Below are 19,992 nucleotides of genomic sequence, written 5' to 3'. Positions count from 1 at the left end.
CTGCTCTTCTGCGATGTTTTACTTATAATCTGTAAATTTTTCGACAAGACACATAATCTAATAATACACAACAAAATTAAAAAGAATATCTTAAATAGTAGCCATGTTAATTCTAAAGTTTGTTATTTGAACCTGTTTTCTATCTAGGAATATTGGGAATACTTGTTACACTCTTTCCAGTTCCCTGTAGCTTTTTTTTTTTTTTTTTCTGTTAGAATCATTTCATGTCTTTAACATATATATTTTGAAATTACGGTGTACAGTTCTATATTTTATTAAGTCTAAATTAAATTTCAAATTTTGTCGAAACATCTACTACAGATGCTCTGTCTAAGGCCTCCTGCTTCTTTTTCTTTTCTACGCTGTGCTTCCATAACAGTTGCCACTTCTCGCGCGTATTGGATTGTAGTTGGTATAATTTTAATCCGTATTCTAAACTTTGATACTCCCACCAGGCATAAAGTAAGTTCTTGATGAGCGACCACGTCGTAGATATACTTGGCGATTCCTTGATACGACTGATTAAATTGGCTTTTGCATCCCTCCAGACAGCCTCGGCACAGAATCTTCCCATCAATGCGTAAGTCATATACTTATCGTGCGAGGTTCGTAAAGTCTCATCTAACCCTCTCAATAAATCACTTGTCTTCAACAATAAAAGAATAATACGGGGTAAAGTTTCGAGAATATCATAGATACGAACCAAAAATCCTTTAGCCTGACCAGTGACACGGCTGATTTCGTTAACGGTTCTGTCTGTGGATAGATCGGCTGATGAAATTGTTGACCATTCGCGACCTGTAAGCAAGGAGGCAAACAGACGATGTGATTCAGGTCTGCACCCTACTAATAAGGAGTATTTTCGAATACCCTCTTCGTCTCCCCGTATTAAAGAAGTCCATAAATGAGCATAATTGGTTCGGAGTTCCTCGGTCAACGTACGGTACAAGCCATGATCTAACAATACAACATCAAAATTGAATCTGGATTTGGGATCTTTGGCAGGTCTAATAAGAATGTTTCCGGGATCTAATATATATTTTTTTCGGTTAATAACTGGATCTAAACGTTCATAACAGCTTAATACTTACGAGGATCACAATGAACAAAACTATAAAAAGGTAAGGTTAGTTAGAGCTTGATTTAGATTGGCTCTTTAAATTATCAATTACCCATCCAAAAACATCATCTTGGAAAAAATCTCTGTAATTTCAGTGGATACTTGACTTGGATCAATATTATGCTTTTCCATATATTCCATATCATCTACACGGGCTCCTTCCATAACTATAGAACGGATCGCATTATTATACGGATTGACGTTTTCTAACTTATCCATACTTACATTCCATTAATAAAATTCTTCTCTTGGCCCATAAAACTTTAGGTATACATAAAGCAGTAGTATGATGCTCTCTCTCATAAGTAAAGTTCTCTTGCAGCGTTTTTGAGTTTTGTGCCTCGTGTTCGAAATTCATTTCTTGAGGTAATGATTCTTGCATTTCTTGTAAAATCCATTCAAACCCAAAATCAGGAAATATACGCTTGATTGTATGGATAAGAAACGATACAGTTTGTAAATCAATTTTACAAAAATCGTCCAGACGAGGATGCTGAAACTTGACCGCTACCCAATCGCCATTCGAGTTTGAATGTTCCTTCTTTAACCTTGCCTTATGAACCTGTGCTAAAGATGCAACGCCGAGTGGTTTCCAATCAAATTCTTCAAACACTTGATCTAATGGTAATCCAAAGTCTGATATAAATAGTTTTTCGATGTCTTCGATTGAGGTAGGATCGCAACGATCTTGAAGTGCAGCCAGTGTGCTTGTCCATTCGATTGGAAGGATATAAGTCATGGCAGATACATGTTGACCCAATTTAACATAAATACCACCCAATTTTTGTAAGCCTATCAGTACTCTCTCTGCACAGCGTTGATCACATTGTCGCTTTGCTTTTACTCGCTCTTCTTCTGAATCATAGTTTTTGGATTGTGTCAACTTGTAATCAACGGCAACACTTACACCAATATTGGTAGCAATGCTCATTCTGTGAATGGCAGAGGCCACATGCCGAGCTTCAGTGTCAGATTCATACCAACTGAAGCCAATTCCACCACAACAAAGAGCACTTCCTGCGAGAAAAACCTTGCTTTTGTTACTAATAGTTTTTCTTGCTGTAGTTCTATAGAACCTTGCAGTCGAGGTCCTTGCTGAAAATAACAAGCTTGATTTCTTTGTGAGGATGTTCATAAAAAAAACAAAAAAGGAACATGGTTTTTTCTTTCTCGGGGCGGCCTTTTAGGAACTGCGATAATTCATTCCCGCCAATTGAAACGCACCAAATTAAAACCAAATTTCCTATTTTAACCAAATCGTACTCTTTCCATCCATGTTATCCTTCGAGCTCTTCAACTAAAGCTCTATAAACAGTTTGATTAGCACCTTTTATTATCTATGGATGCTCTGAGATAGTAGGCCTGAAAAATCTGCCTTATGATATGTGGCACATTTAACAAGCAGCTCTAACACGATTGCGTAAGCGGTGAACAGTTCCGTGTGTGTTACTTATGGCTCTAAGTGACAAGAAGACAACTTGTAGAATAAACGAATTGCATTCTGCAAATCAGTGAAAAAATTTCTGTATATTGTACTTTCAGTCAGACAGCAACAGTTTCCTTCTAGTGCTTTCTTTCTTTTTTTTTTTTTCTTTTTTTTTTTTTTTTGCTTCGATAACCAATGGGACGAAATGAAAACAAAGCATTGTTGTAGAGTCAGAAAATTGAAAGCGTTTGCATTATAATGACGACTTTGTTTTTTCATTGTCCATGGGCTTGGCTGACTCGTTGATTCTATCTCTTTATCCCTTAGCTTCTTTTCCGTTGATATAAGACCTTTTCGTGGGTCAGAGTCAAATATGAATGGATGGTTCATTTTCTCTTTCTAACTTCTTAACGGTGACTTTCACGAACTCGTGTGATAGCCCATTAGACCTTGGATACGTATTGTGAAAGAGCTTCTCACTATTTCACATTTTGGCATGTGAAATTTAGCGCGTAAATTAGTATGAGTTTTCTATAAGGATATGTGTATATTTTAATTATGCACAGAAAGGACAAGAAAATACGTAGATGATCATCGCCCTATAAGTATGCCGAAGGAGCTTAGCGATGCACCCAAAAAAGGTAAATTGAGCTACAGTCAGTGAATGTGATTCGTCAGAAAAAAAATCCACATCGTCCAAATTTGAAGGCAGACATTTTCTTTTTTTTTTTGCTTGGCCATAAACAAAAATGTTATCGCATACTCAACAACAAATGTACGATAATCCATTTGCGCGTGAAGAAGATAACTTTGACTTTTATCAACAAGACAGAAGTATTGAGCCCGACGTAGACTTGACGGGACAATCTTCTACAAAACAACAACAGCAACAGCAACAGCAACCTTTTGCAAATCCTTTTGCCAATCTTAGTGGATCAATTGGGTCCGCTGCTCCTTCCTCATCTAATGTTGCTGCTGAAACAGAAAGCACAAATTACAACCCTGTCTATACTGGTGAAGATACTTTAGACGAACCTGTATCTGCTACTATTGTAAGTATCTCGGTTCCTGTTGCTTATATACAGCTACTAAAAAGCAAAGAACTCTTTGAAATAGCTTCGTGATGTAAAGCAAGTCGGAAAAAAGTTACAACAGGTGTTACATCCTAATGGTGATCGAAGTGTGTTAAAAGATTGGGATTTATGGGGTCCTCTTATTTTATGCTTGGCGTTAGCAATGTAAGTTCTATTTTTCATGTCATTGTTATGCGAGTGTTGACTTTATTTATTTTTTTTGCACTCAGTACACTCAGTACAAGCGTACCTTCCGACCAGTCTGTGCCTATCTTTACTGGCGTATTTGTCATTGTATGGTTGGGTGCGGCTGTAGTTACACTGAATGCAAAGTTACTTGGTGGATCTGTGTAAGTGAAAGTTATATTTGTTAATAAGACTCCTCTAATCTCGCTTCTATATTGTTCAGCTCGTTTTTTCAATCTGTTTGCGTTATTGGATACTGTCTTTTCCCTTTGGTTGTAGTAGCAATGATTGCTATCTTTGTAGAAACTGTCTGGTTTAGAGTTCCAGGCTCTTTAATTGCGTTTGGTTGGTCAACTTATGCATCTGTTGGGTTTTTATCAGAGTCAAAAGCGCATTTGAGTAATAGAAGAGCCTTAGCTGTGAGTATAAAATGTCAAAACGTCATACATGTAATTGATTTTCTCCTTTCTTTTTTGTTTTTGTTTTGTTTGACAGGTGTACCCCCTCTTTCTCTTTTACCTCATTATTGCTTGGTTGGTTGCCGTGTCATAAAGATATCATTATCATTAAATATTTATATTATGTTATTATTAAATTGTATCAAAAATTGTTATATCTCGCCAAAAAGGAGACTTTAAAACTTTCTATTAGGCATCAAAGTATGGGGTAATTTATCAGGTAACTGAGCTCCGTTCTGCATTGCCTTGATCAAATGCATGGCAATACAAAATTCGTCAATGTCCATGTAACCATCGTTATCAAAATCGGCTAGTCTCCAAATTTGGGCCAACTGTTCTGTGGGTAATCCACTCTCCATCAAAATAGGCTTAACATCAGCACCAGACACCTTGCCTTCGCGAGGGCCCAAGCGCTGAAAGTTGGGTAAATAAGAGTTTTTGTCAATAGAATCAAAGTTCCAGTAAGAGGGAGGGATTTCTCCAGGTCCAGGAATACCACCTGCTTCAGCAAAAGGGTTTCTTTCGCTTTGATTGAGTTCAGGGTTCATCGTAGGGAATTGGGACATCAATCTTGGAAGATCGTGTGCAAGTGCCTATTGCAATCCAACCCAGTTAATTTTTTATCGTAATTTATTGACATATAATGACATACCTCATCAACACGATCGATTAATTCTTCCTTAAGTGACTTGAATTTATCCATATCATAATGAGCCAAATTTTGTTTGAATCGCTCTGGATTGGGAAAGTCACCAGATGGTAAATGATGACGCTGTTGGATCTTGAGGAATTCAGCGCCGAGATTGTTCAACAAAGCGTCCTGCTTCTTCTTTTTACCAAACATGGCAGGCATTTCTTTTTTAAGGTGACTGATAATTAAAGCATGGACTTTTGCTAAACGTGCACGCTTCACAATTTCGTTGATCTTTCGGATGGCAGCGTTTCTTCTCAACTCTTTCAAATCCTTTAATAAATCTTTTGATTCTGCTTCGATCAATTCACGACAATCTTCGAAACAATTGGGTGGTTTTTCTGTCCAGAAAGACGAAAGATATACTCTCATTGTTTCAGGTGTTTGTACTACCTTACCAAGAGACCACATCATGGCACCATAAACACGCATCAATTGTTGTTGACTTACCATATCACTCTTATTCAAGACAACCCGAACCTTTTCTTCTTGTCCTTTTAAGCTATGAATAGCCAACTTAAATTCATTGGAGATATCGAGCTTGTGAGAATCAAACATTAACAGAATCAAATCGGCTCTTTCGGCAAACCATTCAATGACTTGAGTGAAATCATAGCCACGTTCAGTCAATTGTTTATCACCAGCTAAAATACCTGGTGTGTCAATAATCGTCATATTTTCCAAAACAGGTGAATTAGTTTGAGACACTTGGAATCTTGAGAGGAAGGCTTGACCAAATCTGTTTAAGCCTCGGAAAGGTAATTCTTGGTTTACAGCAGCAGCGTTACCTGGAATTACCCGCTCTTCTGTGCCGTGCATGACAGAGACAAATCTATCGGTGGTTGGCTCTACACCAATATGCTCACCTGGATAGGACTTATCCAATAGGTATCGAATAAACGTAGTTTTACCCTAGTCATTTTTTAACGTTGGTTAGACAATGAACAAGGTACAATTAAACCCCTCCCTCAAAAAGAAATAAAATAAAAATTACAGTGGAATATTGACCAATAAGGAGTACAATTGGTTTGGCCTCAATATCAGAGTCAGTTAAAGGTGCCGAATGAAAGCCTATATTGAAAGTTTTTTTTTTAGAGTTTCTATTTTTTCGAAAAGAAAGTCGTCTTGCTATTACCTTCAAAGTTATACGTTTCTTCCACGGGCTTAATTTTTTGTTTATAGATTTTTTTAATGCCTTCAATGACTTTAGCATACTCATCTTCTTCAAATAATTGAGAGCCTGCACCATCACCAGAAGCCTTTCGTTGTTTCTTTTTAAAATTCAATGACATTTTTAAGAATGATAAAAAAAAGAAGGAGAGAGAAAAAGTATGTATTAACAAAAAAAAAAGTAGAAAAAAAAAAAAAAAAAAAAAAAGGTTCTGTGCACTCGCGTGTATTTATAACACATAGAGTAGGAGTGAACGAAGGGGGCACAAATGATATAAACTCCGGTGGTACATCATTGATTTAATGGCCTTGTTGGTATAAGCGAGTTGCCATTTCCATATAAAAGTCTAACGTATTGAACCTGGTCTTATCTATAAATGGTCTTGTGTGTCTCCATCGATACCTAATCGAAACCGTTTAATATAAAAGTGGAATGGGACCAAAAGAATAGTAGCTACACTCACCTTTGTCCATTCAGATCCCAATGATCGGCATCCAAGGTCTTGATATATTTACCCCATTGTGCACTCTTCACACTTACAAGTCCGTCATTCTCCCCTTCTTTCTCTTTGGTCCATTTATATGGCATATTTAATAATGACCACCTTGGAAATGTTGCACTGGCTCCATATGAATAATAGGATACATTGGGATCGTTGAGCGTATTGGGGTTAAATGAGTTGGTGCAGTAGTCGGTGGTTAAATTCGCATAGGCTGCTGTATCCACTAAGCTGATCATCTTCTTCACCACGGGGTCAAATTTAGGTGAATTTTTGGCTAGTTCGGCAAGTAATGACCATTTATGATGCTGTTGATTAAACTTGTCTGCCGCATATGAAGATGGCTCCATAAAGGATGGGTCTCTTAATAATTTATTGTTGGCTGCATTCGCAAGTATAGATCCCGCCATACCAACGCCTACATTATCTCTAAACCAATCCATCACAGGTGATCCTCGATGTGGTGTGGATATGGTTGTCAACGAATTCACTTTGTATGGTCTATCTGGAATATGTGAAATAAGATATCTACAGTCTAATCCACCCTATTCAATCCACGGTTAGTATCTAATCCTAAAAACCCCATCTTATTGTCCTTTTTTTTTTTCTTACCATTGAATGAGCAATAAAGTTCACTTCTTTTCCGTCTAAAATTGATTTCAAAATTGCATGCAAAGTTTGAGCTCTTTCTAAAATGCTGCCGGTGGAAGGGACTTTGGTTACAATCACTTTTGCGCCTAGTTTGGCCAATGCATTTTCAATACCACCCCAATATTGAACTTGTAATAGTGGTAAAGCATCAGGTCCAATTTTATCGAATCCGTAAAGTCCATGACATAATACAATAGGCGCTCTAGGGGCTACATAGTGTGGTGTCACGGGCATATCTAAGGCCGAAATACCTCCTGTTAATTGCTGTGTAGTCGTATCAGCCAAAGTCACAATGATCTTTTCGATTGCCTTGATACGACGAGGATATACAACAATCTCGGGCTTTTCTTGTAATACTGCCTTCTTCTTTTCGTCCTTTTTGTCTGCAATAATCACCTTGCGTTGGCTCGGGAAAAAACTTGAGACGGCTGCATTATTAGCAATGGCATTGCGAACTTGACTAGTTATTTGCGCAACGGACAGCAATGCCATGGTGAGAGAAAAAGGTAGAAAGATGTAATGTCTAAAACCCCCAAAAAAACATGAAAAGACCTAAAAAAAAATGGCCGTATTATGGTACAACCAATAGAATTTCGATCTTTGGTGGGGTAAGTAACAGGGGAGCCAATCCATCATTTTAATTCCGCCAATGATGCACAATTGTAACCTTTCCATGTAATGACATAAATAAAAGAAACTTGAATAGTAATTAATACATCATCTACAATAATTGTTCTTGTCTTTTTTCAACTGTCTCCCGAATGAGAGTGGCAAGAATTTTGATTCTATCGAGAGAGAGATTTGGTAAAGTTTAGCAAGGTGCTCCTTTAAAAATACAGGCAATAAGATCTCCCGCTTTTGGACTTCGTGACTTACAAAGTGATATCTTGCTTTGTATGGACTTTAATATCAGCAGTTACCCCTTTTACCCTGACCCTTGGTCTGGCTTCAAGTGCTATTGTATATAGTCAACAGAGGCTACGGGAGAATGAATGCTTGTAAATACAGTCTATCTCACTATCTTTTCTTATGTGATGCAATAATTACTTTATTGTTATACTCGAAAGATGACGTTATTGATCGAGATATGTAAGTCAACATTCTGGAAGGTCGCTTGCACCACTTTTTTTAAAAAATGTAAAATATACTGATATTAGAATACAGTAATACGGCTCATCTTAACAAATAGGTGCGGATACCAATTGGCGAAAAGAGGGAGTTTGAGCTTAAGTCTAACAAAAGCCCCTTATTCCATCCATCGTTGAGAACATTTGGCGGGCTCTTGTATTCATTTCCGGTGTAAGACAGAGACCAATTAGCAATATGGTAAGTTTGACAGCTTCATTTAAGATAAACGAACAAACATTGAATGGGCTATAATATATACCCGTGGGCAACTTAAAAATATCCAATTAAAATAATTAATTAATAGATGGCTTGAACTCCACAAGCATTAATTAGGTCAGATTTAAATCATCCTTCGAATGCTTATATGTAATTACGCTACAATTGCAAATTGTTTGTCGGGTCAGGCTGACAACCATATGGAATTCTGAATTATGGGGAGCTTACAACATCTGCTGAGAGGTTTTCACAGATTTTGATAACAAAACTATCGTCACATCACACTATGAGTATAAATTAATACGATCTCTTAGGCCGGGATTAAAAATGTCGCATTTGTCACTTGATAAAATTAATATATTACATTATTGGTCCCTCTCGGGTTATAAGGACCAAATAACTTTGGTATGATTATCAAAAAAGCTATTGCATTTTATTTACTCATAAAATTCATTTCATATTATCCCAAGATCATTTGTTTCTTAATATAAATGTTTATAGTTTTTTCTCATAGACCCAGAGACTTTTTGATATCTATATTTTTTCCCATGTTTTTGTTTGTATCACTTTCTTTATTCTTGATGTACAACACACACGCTTCTGCCTGTACTTCCAACTTGATCATTCCGTTTTTAAAAAAGGCATTGTGTGTATCGGACGCCTGTAAGTTTCGGTTTAAGGATGCTGATGGCTCGCTGAAAATTTAAATACAAGTTCACTTACCTTTTAGACCAGCTAAAAATTGACAATGTGAATACAACGTGCTGTATTTCACACAATATGCGTGCTACCTTGCATGATACCGGATTTACCAACAAACATCCTGCTGAAGACTTTGACAAATAGACAGCTCTGTAGGTGTAAATAAAAGCAGCAAAAGGGTCACTGTTTTTTGAAGAGTTAGAACTCCTGTCAACAAAAGACGTAAAATGTTATTCCCGAGTTATTCTAAACACCAGGTAAAGAAGTACGAGCTGTAGCTCATAATTTTAAATAGTTTACATGTAATTGACACTCACGGATTTGTATGTCTGATAACTTATAGTAGAGCAGCTTGATTTTAAGTACTGAAATTTATAACTTAAATACCTTAATTTAGAATATATGAACCAAAGTCTTTTCTAGCAAGTAAGTTTTATTGTTTTAAAATGGACAATTAAAATATATATCTTTCATATCTCACGATATATTACCTTTTACACAAAAAAGGTTGCAGTCTGACTTTTGTGAGAATATGGGTCGCTATTACACTTGAATATGGTCATTGGTACGCTATGATGGAGGAGGGGTTTTAAGCAAACATCCTAGGTTTATGTATCGATTAGATATGGTAGTAGGTGTCGAGGCACTATTTTGAAAAAGAAAAAAAATCACGTGCTTTTTTTATTACAATGAAAATAGGAGAGATAATTCTTTGATGGTTTAGACCATGATGACAGACCTCTACTAAAGTATGGCTTTACTGAAAACTGCTTGACTTTGAATCCAAAGTCTTTCGCCCCTTAAATTTGTACCCCGCCTCCCTCAAAAGCATTTTGCTTGTAAATGGGTTAAAAGTCACAGGTCCGAAGAGCGGTGACACAAAGTAGATCCCCTCGTGCTTTCATTTATTCAAGAAATACAAAATCCCCTTTTCTTTTTTTTTTTCTTTCTTTTTTGTTTCTTCTTTCTATAAAATATATAATCAAAAAAGATAAAATGGGAGCTCAAGCAGTCGATTATCGAGTGTCAACACTGATTGTGCTATGTAAAGATTGTGGACAAGACGTTGGATTATACCCAGCTCGTCATAAATGTGGTCCGATTGAAAGACCTGCTATGCCTACATTACCAAGCCAATATCAAAAATCACCACCACCTTTACAATTGAACGCAAGAACTATTTCTTCAGGCTCTGCGTCCTCCACTACCTCGTCTTCCACTAGTCCCAGCTTTAGCTCGGTGGAACAGACACCTTCCAAATGGTCATCCCGATTAGCGAAATCTTCCGCTCATCCAGACCACGCTGAAACAGAAGAGTCTATTTATTTCAATAACTTTGCCTCCAATTTACCTGAGGACCAGCCTGCCACCGGTAAAAAACTATGGGGAAAGGTCAAGCAGAATGAAAAATGGAAACAGCTGGGTGAAAAAAGTAAAAAAAAAAAAAGATGACAATAGATATAACAAAAAAGCTTAAATTAACATTGTTTGTTTATTTTAGATGAGAAACCTAAACAATCCGGTAAATTATGGGGAAAATTAATGCAAGCTACACAAACTATGGCTGATAAAATTCCAAGCCGTGATGATCGTGGTGCAGGTAATAGGAAAAGATAGTAATAGTGTGCCACTCCTTATTGAATCCCTTTCTTTTTTTTTTCTTTTTTTGAACAGATTCTGATGAAGATGATTGGGAAGGAGAAACTCACGTGTCCAGAATTCTTCGGGAATATTACGAAAAGAAACGTTTGCGCTTACCAGAATGGTTATTTGATGGTGATACACCTAGAGTGGCCAGAAAAAAGTCAGTTGTTCAACACCAAGATCTATATGCAGATAGCAATGGACCTGTAAGAACTCCTTCAAGAAGAAGATTATGGGAACAAAACCCTTCCGACCCTAAAAATATATCAAGCAGAGAAAGAGAACGACAAGAATTGAGACAAGCACAACCTCCTCCTCCTCCTGTACCTTCCAATGCAAGAAACGATCGTTATCACGAGGAGGAAGATCGTTATCAAAGAGATAACAACTATAGAGATGCAAGATCATCAAACCGTTACCAAGAGCCACAAGTTGACAACTATCAACGTCCCTATGACGACCAACCAAAGAGTCCAAACAGACGTTATTACAACGATCAACCGCCACCACCATCTTCCACAGCAGCGCCTAGAAGCGAGCGAAGTGCTAGGGGATATCTACAACGTGATCCACCACCACAAAGAGTAACTGCTGCTCATCATCAGCAATACGACCGAGAAAATGATTTGGATGATTATTATTATAATAACGACAGTGCAAGAGATCGACATCCTCCTCCTAGAAGAGAACCTTCACTAAGAACTGGTGGTCGTCGATATGGCAATGATCCTAGTTACTTTTAAACTCAATGTACGTTCCCCCGCCCTTTTTTTTTTTTTCTTTCAGCTATATTCCCCCCCCCCCTTCTTCTTCTTTTTTTACTGTGTGTAATAACCTCCCTATTTCTTAATGCAAAACCTATCCTCTTTTATTGAAAATCTAAATTTTATTACTCTCTAAAAAATGTACTATATATTTATATTGGCTCCCTTTATTATTAATAAATTATCATAATCTCCATTTATTTTATTTACTTTTGCCACGTCAGACACCCATCTATATTAATTAAGTGCTGCATCGTAATTTCCACTCTATTCCGATGGTGACACTGACATTTTCAATGATACCAGAATAAACAGGTTTCTTGCTCTTTGACAAGTTATATGTTTGGGGAGGAACAGGTTTTGACAGCCTGACTATGCGCGAAATAGTCCCCTTTGTGTCACTGTGCATTGGCACACACTTACACACACACAAAGCAGGAATGTGATGACGTTTAGGCTTATTTACAAATGCTTCTTTAAACAGAAAGGACAATCGTCTACAAGTTTTTTTATTTCGGTATAAAAACACTTTTTTTTTTTCATCGGTAAAACACACGTGCAACTACGTAGGATTTGTAGTCTATGCACTCTTTTAGAAAATTAATGTAAAAAAACAAAACCCAGACTCTCTTTTTTGTTTCTAGTTTGCTTTTTTTTTCCTCTTTTTAAACCATTTCTTCAATCATAAGAACACCAATGGCGTCTGCAAAAGCCATCCAAATAGGAAAAGATATAGATAATGCTCGCTGTAATGGTAACTGGGTTGCCATTGCTGAATTAGCAAGACGATATAGAAAGTACAACTCGGAAGGAGCAAGTAAGTTGAACGAAAACTTACAACAACCATTTATTCAGTAACTTGCAATTCCTGTAGTTTTGGAACAGACCGTATTAGCAGAAACCAACCTTATTCAAACACTCGCCATGACACGTTCTAAAAGAGCGGTGAATTACAGGACAGATGCTCCTCACCATATTAGCATGGAGGATCGTTTGGATCCAGAGCAACTGAAGACGATTCAAGACCAGTTACAAGCTGCTATTGAATTATCGGACCCCAATAACCAGCATTTCATCGAGAAAGAAGTAAGCAAACAAAAAATGTCTCTTATCTTTTTCTTTTTTTCTTTTTTTTTTTTACTTACATAGCCTGCTAGTTTGCAAAGATCATTCTGGCACGTACTTATTTTGAATGTGGTGATTATGGAAGAGCTGTGGATATTATTTCTCAATTATCGTTTGAAAAGGAACAAGTGAGTCAAGGTTATGCATTGGTTTTGTTTTTACAGGCACGTGTGATTAAAGGTAAATAAATAAAAGAAGATATTTGAAATGGAATAAGGCTGGAAATTTATGTCCATTGCGTAAAAAGCTATATCGTTTGAAATGATTGGAAATCAAGATGCTGCTTTTCAGAGCTATGAAGGGGTGGAATCCTTACTTTCCGAGAACCCACAAGCAAAAGGTAAGACCTTTGTCGAATGGTCTGAGGAAGCATTGTACAGAGCCACTTTACTTGGATTAAGAGAAGGGTACGAGTATGTAATTGTAAACAGATCAGTCTTACAGAAGCTGAACAAAAACTAATTCATGTTTAATAGGTCACCGGTGGCTATTCCCTCTTTATTAGAATTCATGCGTCAATACCAAAAGACCACTACACTTCAACCCGCCACATGGCGCATTCAAAAACGTATGATTATCACCCGTTATTCACTCCGTTACGTCTCCACCGTTTACCGACAAGGAGAGTACTGTTTACCTGTCGGCACAACAAACACAACCGATGCCGATCCTCAACTGGAGCGACAAATATTTATTGTCGAGCAGTCTCAATTACACACCATTTACGAAAAGATGCTCTATCTAGAGGTGCCTTTACCAAGAGCAGGTGAAGTCAATACCCGTGTGCTAGATTTCGTGGATCAATTTGCTAGTGATTTCGAGTTGATTGGTACCACGTCGTATGATTTACGTGGATTTGTAGAGGCGCTGGATCGGGCTTCACAGAGAACATTCAATTCTCCTTTAATTACAAGACACTTGTTTCGTGCTCTTGTTCGTTTGGGAGAATATGATGAGGCTGAACATGCTTTACACGCCTACCTTTATCTCGTCGGTCTTGTCTCACACGGTTGGAAGGAAACTCATCGAGATGGTCAGGCACTGGCCACGGATAAGACAGGCTTAAATATGGCTGTACCCAAACCCAGACCAGAGATTCAAGACGATCAAGATATTGAGGCTGGAGAGATTAGTAATATTGCTGATATTAAAAACTCAGAAAAGGAGACAGTAGCAGATACCTTGGAAGTGCTTGTGACAGCCATCAAAATGTATTGTAAAGATCTCTCACGTGGTGTAGATGCAGTCGAAATGGCTGAAATTGCCAAGGAGATGTATCAAAAGCAACCTAAATCAGAACGTTTGTCCGGACTTTTAGAAACTGGAGCTCATGTTTATCGTGCTACAGGCATTGCCTATGGCTTATTAGGCTGTCAAAGTAAGAAAATTACATCTAGACCACTTGCTCTTTTTCAAACTCACACCCTTTCTTTCTTTTTAAAGCCTTTGATCCGGAACTTCGACCTACCTATCACGAAAAGGCATTGGTGTTTTTGAAGCGATCACTAGAGCTTGATTCAAACGCTTGGGAGACCTATTACCAATTAGCTTTACAACAAGCGGACATGCACGATATTCGACAAGCAGTTGTATCCGTGACAAAAGCAATCCAGATGAATCCTACTTATTTACCTTGTTGGCATTTACTGACTTTGATTGTCTCTTGTCCTGTGCACGGAGATTACAAGCAGGCCCTCAAGACCTGTGAGATGGGTTTACAACAAGCTGCATTGGATAATACAATAGACCCTGAAGATCAAAATGGAAATGGGCACGAAGAGGCTGAACACCACTTGATGTTTCAAATGACTCGTACTTCTTTACTCTATGCCATCCATGGTCCCGAAGCCGCACTTGAATCCAGCGAGCAATTATTCTTGGAATATGGAAAAATTGCTATTCCCGAAGCCTCCTTCAGTAACGGTAGCCAGGATCGTCTTTCGTATGGTGGAGCGCATAACGGTATGATTATTTCAGGATCGTTGGGTAATTTAAGCGAGTTACAGATTGCGGCGGAGAATCGAAGAAGAGGTCGAAGTGCAAGTAATAGCATGGTTCATCAGCATTATCCTGTAGCTTCTTCATCTACAGATTTATCCTCTCAATTGTTAGGTTCGAGGTCGCATGATAATGTAAATATGGCTTCGGGACATTCCTTGACAGTGGGAAGAGCAAGATCCGCCTCGAATTTAGCGATTCCATCTCCTTTAGGTCCTGGTGGAACCGCACAAGCAAACACAAGCTTATTGTCTGTACCAGATGGAAGTACAGATACAAGTAAACGAGAAGGACATCATCATCATCATATTCATGGTTTACATTTATTTGGATCCAGAAGTACAAGTCATCGAAACAAAGCTTTAGAAAATGGAGGATATCCTAGTGCGGCTGTTAATGGCAATACCAGTGCACACACAATTGCCTCTCCTTACGGTAAGTTATTAAAGAAAGAAAGAAAAGGATATATAGACTCATACAATCGTAGATTTAAAAAGTCTTGCAGGAAACTCAGTTGCATCACTTCAGAGCATGACACCTTCATTGATGAGCATACAATCGATTTTGCAGCCGTCTGTTATACCCACGAAGCCCAGTACACGTACAGTACAACGCAAGCAGCGGTCGGACCGTATTTTATCTGATTTATGGCTATTGACAGCTGAGATGTTTATCAAGCTTGGTAAGTTGGATGAGGCGAGGAAGGCAATTGAGGAAGCAGAGAATGTGGATTGGATTACGAACCCCCAGGTATGGTGTGTACTTGGCCAATTATTAGAAGCGGAAGGGGATGTGGAACAAGCGCAGACGGCATTTTACAAGTCGCTGGTGATTGATCCAAATGATGTGACCTGTAGACTTTGGCTAGCTAAATCGCACTTGTCACAAGAAAGTAAAGAGATCGCGGAAGGTATTTTGGATGTCATGACCAAGTCAAATGGATGGGATTGTGCAGAAGCTTGGTAAGTCATAGACAATGTTTTAATATGATATGGAAAAGTACTCAATGAGTAAAAATATGTATGTGTATAGGTTCCATTTGGGTGAGATATATCGTCAAACGGATCGATTAGATCGTACAAAAGCCTGTTTATTTTACGCACTTGAACTAGAATCCACCAGTCCTATTCAACCCTTTTCTGTTTTACCACGTTATGTATAATAAATTTTAAAAGAGGTGTGGAGGGTGGGGGTATCCTAAAAAGTTGTGTTGGTTCCTTGCGTACTTTGATCCTCTTCTTCCACATCGTCTATTTCACTAAGTTTTCTAATTTCGTCGTATGCACGACAAAAGATGGGTCTGACCTCATTCACTTCCATACAGGAGAAATTTTTCATCTTTGATAGTATGTCTTTAGATCAAAGGACACACATGTATATATATATAGAAAGAATACTTACACCAAGCCAGCTTTCGTCTAACTCTTTAATACCCAATCTTGCTTTGGCTTGTCTTGTCTCTCGGATATCTTTTAAAATGGTACGGACTTGTTCGGCATTGGGAATATCATCAGGAGCACTAAGACACATATAATTAAAAAAAAATAAAAATAGGTAGGCCAATTAATAATATGGTCTTACGTTTCCAACAACATTTGAGCAATTTCCATGTAATGAAAAGGCATGGTACTAAAGTCTAGATCTTGTTCTTCATGCTCATGTTTTGCTTTTAAAAACTCTTTTGGAGGGATAAACAGTAAGTATAAAGATACAGACTAAAAAAAAAAAACTAGAACATACCAAGACTGAGCCAGTCAGGACAGACAATACTACACTTGTTATTCTTCTTCATGATTAAGGCTAACCATATTGCGACTTCAGCTGTTAAAGGAGGTTGAAAGGGTCCCGATTTTCCCTGTAAAGTTAAAAAAAAAAGGGTTTAGTCCAACCGTCTTGCACAAGTAAGAAAAAAAGACATGCCTGGACTAGAGACATTTTACTCATTTTGGCCTTAGGAATAATAGTAATTTTTTCATTGCCTGCAACAAATTCGATTTCTCCAGGTGTAAATGCCGATTGGTGAACACGCGGTACAGCCATGATAAAAAGTGTAAGAGAGAAAAAAAAAGAAACTTCAAAAAAGTCACCCGCAACGACACACACACACAGTTACAAAAACGGTCTTTTAAAAAAAATAATGAATTTTTCCTTTCTCTCTCTTTTACCAAATAAAAAAAGAGATGGTGCGAAAAGAAAGTCATGCGATTGCCATGGGAACAATACAAGAAGACACTTCCCCGAGTTTTATACGACAACGAGGTTTACTTGACCAAAATGCAACGGTTGCGCCAAATGCGTCACTCTCATTCTTTACACCGCCAAGTGCAAGAAAGCGGTGGCGTTGGTGGGATTATATGGCCGTCTTGTTTGTCTGCATAGCCTTTATAGAAATCATTATTTTAATCACCAATGCGATTCTCTTGTCTCTGGCCTCACGACCTGTTACATTTAGTAAGAATATGCCCTCCTTTTTTTTATAAATGTTATATCCTCATACACAAACTTAATTGTATCTTACATGAAAAGCGATTCGAAATTACCCCAAGATTTTGTATAGACCATTGGATACAACGGTGCCGATTGAATTAGCAACGGACAGCACGGTATATCATGTGACCAAAGAATTCGGTCCAGCCACCATGGGCGGGATGGGCATGGTATTGACAGCCATCACGCAAGCGCAATTACACACGGGCAAAATCACCCCTTACGTCGTGTTACCATACTATTCGATCCTGAAAACCCAAGAACAATATCCAATCAAAAAGACGGTGGATCTTGTGATTACAATGAACAACGAAAAGGGAAAGATGCAACAGGTTGAATTTAAAGTATCCGAGCTCGTGTATGATTTTCATCCGATTGATGGATTCGAATTATTACCAGCCGAAGAGAAATTGGCCTCAATTAAAAGGGCACGGACGTCACCCAACAGCGTCAAGGTTTATCTGATCGGTCCTGCTAAATCCGGTATCTTACGTAAGGCCTTTCGAGCCAGTTCCATTACACAAATTTATTCTTCGCCCAAGGATTTGCCTCAGGAATGGAAGGACAATTACTTTGATAAAGCAGTGGCTTCCTTCATCACTTGGAAATCAGCGGGTAAACATGAACAGTCCTTATTTGATCCTTTGCATGTAGCTCAACCTCGCGTGGATATCGTTCATTTGCATGGAGCCACCAATGCCTATATTGCTAAATATCTAAAAGAATATGAAAAGCAAACAGGACCCACACCCCCTTCCATTATTTACACTATGCATGATTATTTGGATGAATTACAGTATACCAACCTACTAGAAAATGTAGAGAAATTCTCCAATACACCTTTTACAAAGCAAGAGTTGGCTCCGTATACGTTTGGCACAGATAAGGTATTTATGTCCCCTTTAGCCATTGATTTGGCAGACCGTGTGACGTTTGTTAGTCAGAGCATGGCAAAAGATATGGTGGAAGGAAGACTGGATTTCTATTTGAAGGAGGTTGTCATGGAGAATTTATTACGCAAAGCAGAACGGGGTCAATTTTTTGGGATTAGCAACGGACTCGACTTTGAGGGTGGGGTAAATCCTTTTACCGAATCCAAATTAATCGATCATGGATTAAATTACCCTAGTTATGCAAAGGCATTGATCGATAAGAAGGATGATACGACACCCCGAGAGTGGACCTTATCCATGCAAGACAGTGATTATGTGACGGACACCAAGAAAAGAGCCAAAGCTTACTTGGTTGAAAAGGGCATACTTCAATCTGCAGACTTGAATAGACCTCTTGTATTATTTGTTGGTCGATTTCAATACAATAAAGGTTTGGAGACATTTGAGGAAGCAACGCGTCTTTTCAAGTCGCACAATATGAAGTTCGCGATTCTTGGTCAACCAAATAATTACCCTTTAAAATGGGTACAACAACTGGCCGAGAATCATCGAGAGGATGTGGTGTTAATGACCCACACGGAAGAACAACGCGACTGGTTGATTTATTTCAGAGCGGCTGCTGATTTTGTCTATGTACCTAGTATTACCGAGAGTTTTGGTCTGGTGGCAGCAGAAGGATTATTGTTTGGGTCGGGTGTAATCTCTACAGGTACAGGTGGGATGGGAGAGTTCTTGGTGGATAGACAGGTGGATGAATATACAGCTGATGTATTTGTAAAAGAAAAGACAGTTCAAAGTGCATATCGGTTTAATGCATATCTATTTGATGCAACAGCTAAGCAAGGCAATCATCAGTTATCTGATGCGGTAAGACGTGCAGCCAAGGACTATGCACAGATGGAGCTAATCCAATCTTTACATGAGGAATATGTGCTGAGAATGATGACGAGTGCCTATGCCTTGGGCTGGGATGGAGGGAATGAAAGAGGACCGGTGTATGATTACCTCCGTGTGTATCAACAGGCCATTCAAGAGAAGCGAGAATCTAGCGCTTTCGATTTACAATAAGAACCATAATAATATTTACTAGACATATAATTTTTTTAATAGAAAGAATAAAAAGAACACGGTGGAAAAGAGTGTTTTCTAGAACATTTATTTCTGCCGGACCAAAAAAAATAAAAAAAAAATGATTATCTTTTAGCTCAGTCAGAGTGTTGAAAGTAAGAGCACGTTCTTATTAAGAGGATAGCGTGGTACAAATATGTTGATTAAATTGAACACACATGTTGAGTCTTTTTAATTAAGCATAATTAAGGTAATACACAATGTGCTTTTCGAAAGTCTTTCAAATTATGATGCCATATTTTCTACCCAAAAATAGTAAGTGAATCAACAAAATAAATCACACGCCACAACTGTGACTTTTTGCTTTTTTATAATACAAATTATACAACCTATTTCGTCATTTTTGGGGAACTTTAGATTACGCATCTTAATTTTCCCAGCCCGCTCTATTTCTGTTGTTTATTAATTGGAGAAAAAAATATATGTTTTGCACATATTCAGTCTAATTGAACTTGTCTCCCTTATTCTCTTAATTGGAGAAAGCTAAAAAAAGATGTATATTTTAGTGTGAAAGGAAGGGGGGCGAGCGTGCGGTAACTCTGTTACAACAACAACAAAACGATTCAATCGCCGCCTCTGGGCTTTCTCTTTTTATCTCTTTTTTTTTTTTTAATCCTTTTTTCATACTCTTT

At 38.0% G+C, this 19,992-nt stretch overlaps 9 protein-coding genes across 9 annotated transcripts; 4 read left to right on the top strand and 5 right to left on the bottom strand.

Annotated features, from left to right (window-relative positions):
- Positions 1–222: 222 nt before the first annotated feature.
- Positions 223–2,412, bottom strand: EV154DRAFT_294896 (ABC1 family-domain-containing protein). Its single transcript, XM_051594821.1, has 4 exons — positions 1,346–2,412; positions 1,173–1,287; positions 1,092–1,111; positions 223–1,029 (listed from the first exon to the last, which is right to left on the bottom strand). Exons 1-4 carry the CDS (start codon positions 2,253–2,255, stop codon positions 287–289), a joined length of 1,788 nt encoding a protein of 595 aa, XP_051455340.1. The 5' UTR covers positions 2,256–2,412; the 3' UTR covers positions 223–286.
- Positions 2,413–3,261: 849 nt separating this feature from the next.
- EV154DRAFT_516334 (Yip1 domain-containing protein) lies at positions 3,262–4,433 on the top strand. The gene is made up of 5 exons (XM_051602375.1): positions 3,262–3,598; positions 3,663–3,784; positions 3,850–3,969; positions 4,029–4,224; positions 4,301–4,433. Exons 1-5 carry the CDS (start codon positions 3,296–3,298, stop codon positions 4,355–4,357), a joined length of 798 nt encoding a protein of 265 aa, XP_051455339.1. The 5' UTR covers positions 3,262–3,295; the 3' UTR covers positions 4,358–4,433.
- EV154DRAFT_516332 (P-loop containing nucleoside triphosphate hydrolase protein) lies at positions 4,434–6,332 on the bottom strand. Its single transcript, XM_051602374.1, has 4 exons — positions 6,090–6,332; positions 5,949–6,025; positions 4,916–5,866; positions 4,434–4,856 (listed from the first exon to the last, which is right to left on the bottom strand). The coding sequence occupies exons 1-4, from the start codon at positions 6,244–6,246 to the stop codon at positions 4,440–4,442; spliced, it is 1,602 nt and encodes a 533-aa protein (XP_051455338.1). The 5' UTR covers positions 6,247–6,332; the 3' UTR covers positions 4,434–4,439.
- A 252-nt stretch (positions 6,333–6,584) lies between these two features.
- EV154DRAFT_483690 (Alpha/Beta hydrolase protein) lies at positions 6,585–7,767 on the bottom strand (the record flags this gene model as incomplete). The annotated part of the gene is made up of 2 exons (XM_051598595.1): positions 6,585–7,169; positions 7,237–7,767. The coding sequence occupies 2 exons, from the start codon at positions 7,765–7,767 to the stop codon at positions 6,585–6,587; spliced, it is 1,116 nt and encodes a 371-aa protein (XP_051455337.1).
- Positions 7,768–10,201: 2,434 nt separating this feature from the next.
- On the top strand, positions 10,202–11,929 carry EV154DRAFT_516330 (uncharacterized protein). Its single transcript, XM_051602373.1, has 3 exons — positions 10,202–10,753; positions 10,823–10,921; positions 10,996–11,929. The coding sequence occupies exons 1-3, from the start codon at positions 10,318–10,320 to the stop codon at positions 11,706–11,708; spliced, it is 1,248 nt and encodes a 415-aa protein (XP_051455336.1). The 5' UTR covers positions 10,202–10,317; the 3' UTR covers positions 11,709–11,929.
- A 287-nt stretch (positions 11,930–12,216) lies between these two features.
- On the bottom strand, positions 12,217–12,626 carry EV154DRAFT_516329 (uncharacterized protein). The gene has a single exon (XM_051602372.1). The coding sequence runs from the start codon at positions 12,574–12,576 to the stop codon at positions 12,412–12,414; it is 165 nt and encodes a 54-aa protein (XP_051455335.1). The 5' UTR covers positions 12,577–12,626; the 3' UTR covers positions 12,217–12,411.
- Positions 12,627–13,424: 798 nt separating this feature from the next.
- EV154DRAFT_539120 (uncharacterized protein) lies at positions 13,425–16,014 on the top strand (the record flags this gene model as incomplete). Its single annotated transcript, XM_051604328.1, has 5 exons — positions 13,425–14,232; positions 14,298–14,897; positions 14,967–15,287; positions 15,358–15,814; positions 15,885–16,014. 5 exons carry the CDS (start codon positions 13,425–13,427, stop codon positions 16,012–16,014), a joined length of 2,316 nt encoding a protein of 771 aa, XP_051455334.1.
- EV154DRAFT_516327 (DNA replication complex GINS protein PSF2) lies at positions 15,794–16,939 on the bottom strand. The gene is made up of 5 exons (XM_051602371.1): positions 16,773–16,939; positions 16,593–16,707; positions 16,434–16,530; positions 16,254–16,371; positions 15,794–16,190 (listed from the first exon to the last, which is right to left on the bottom strand). Exons 1-5 carry the CDS (start codon positions 16,890–16,892, stop codon positions 16,050–16,052), a joined length of 591 nt encoding a protein of 196 aa, XP_051455333.1. The 5' UTR covers positions 16,893–16,939; the 3' UTR covers positions 15,794–16,049.
- Positions 16,940–17,017: 78 nt separating this feature from the next.
- EV154DRAFT_516325 (uncharacterized protein) lies at positions 17,018–19,412 on the top strand. The gene has a single exon (XM_051602370.1). The coding sequence runs from the start codon at positions 17,492–17,494 to the stop codon at positions 19,298–19,300; it is 1,809 nt and encodes a 602-aa protein (XP_051455332.1). The 5' UTR covers positions 17,018–17,491; the 3' UTR covers positions 19,301–19,412.
- Positions 19,413–19,992: the final 580 nt, after the last annotated feature.

Source organism: Mucor mucedo (assembly GCF_025094135.1).
Source record: "Mucor mucedo strain NRRL 3635 chromosome Unknown EV154scaffold_78, whole genome shotgun sequence".
NCBI classification, from domain to species: domain Eukaryota; kingdom Fungi; phylum Mucoromycota; class Mucoromycetes; order Mucorales; family Mucoraceae; genus Mucor; species Mucor mucedo.
The sequence above is the reverse complement of the archived record's forward strand: the minus strand, read 5'-3'. Positions and strand labels throughout refer to the sequence as shown.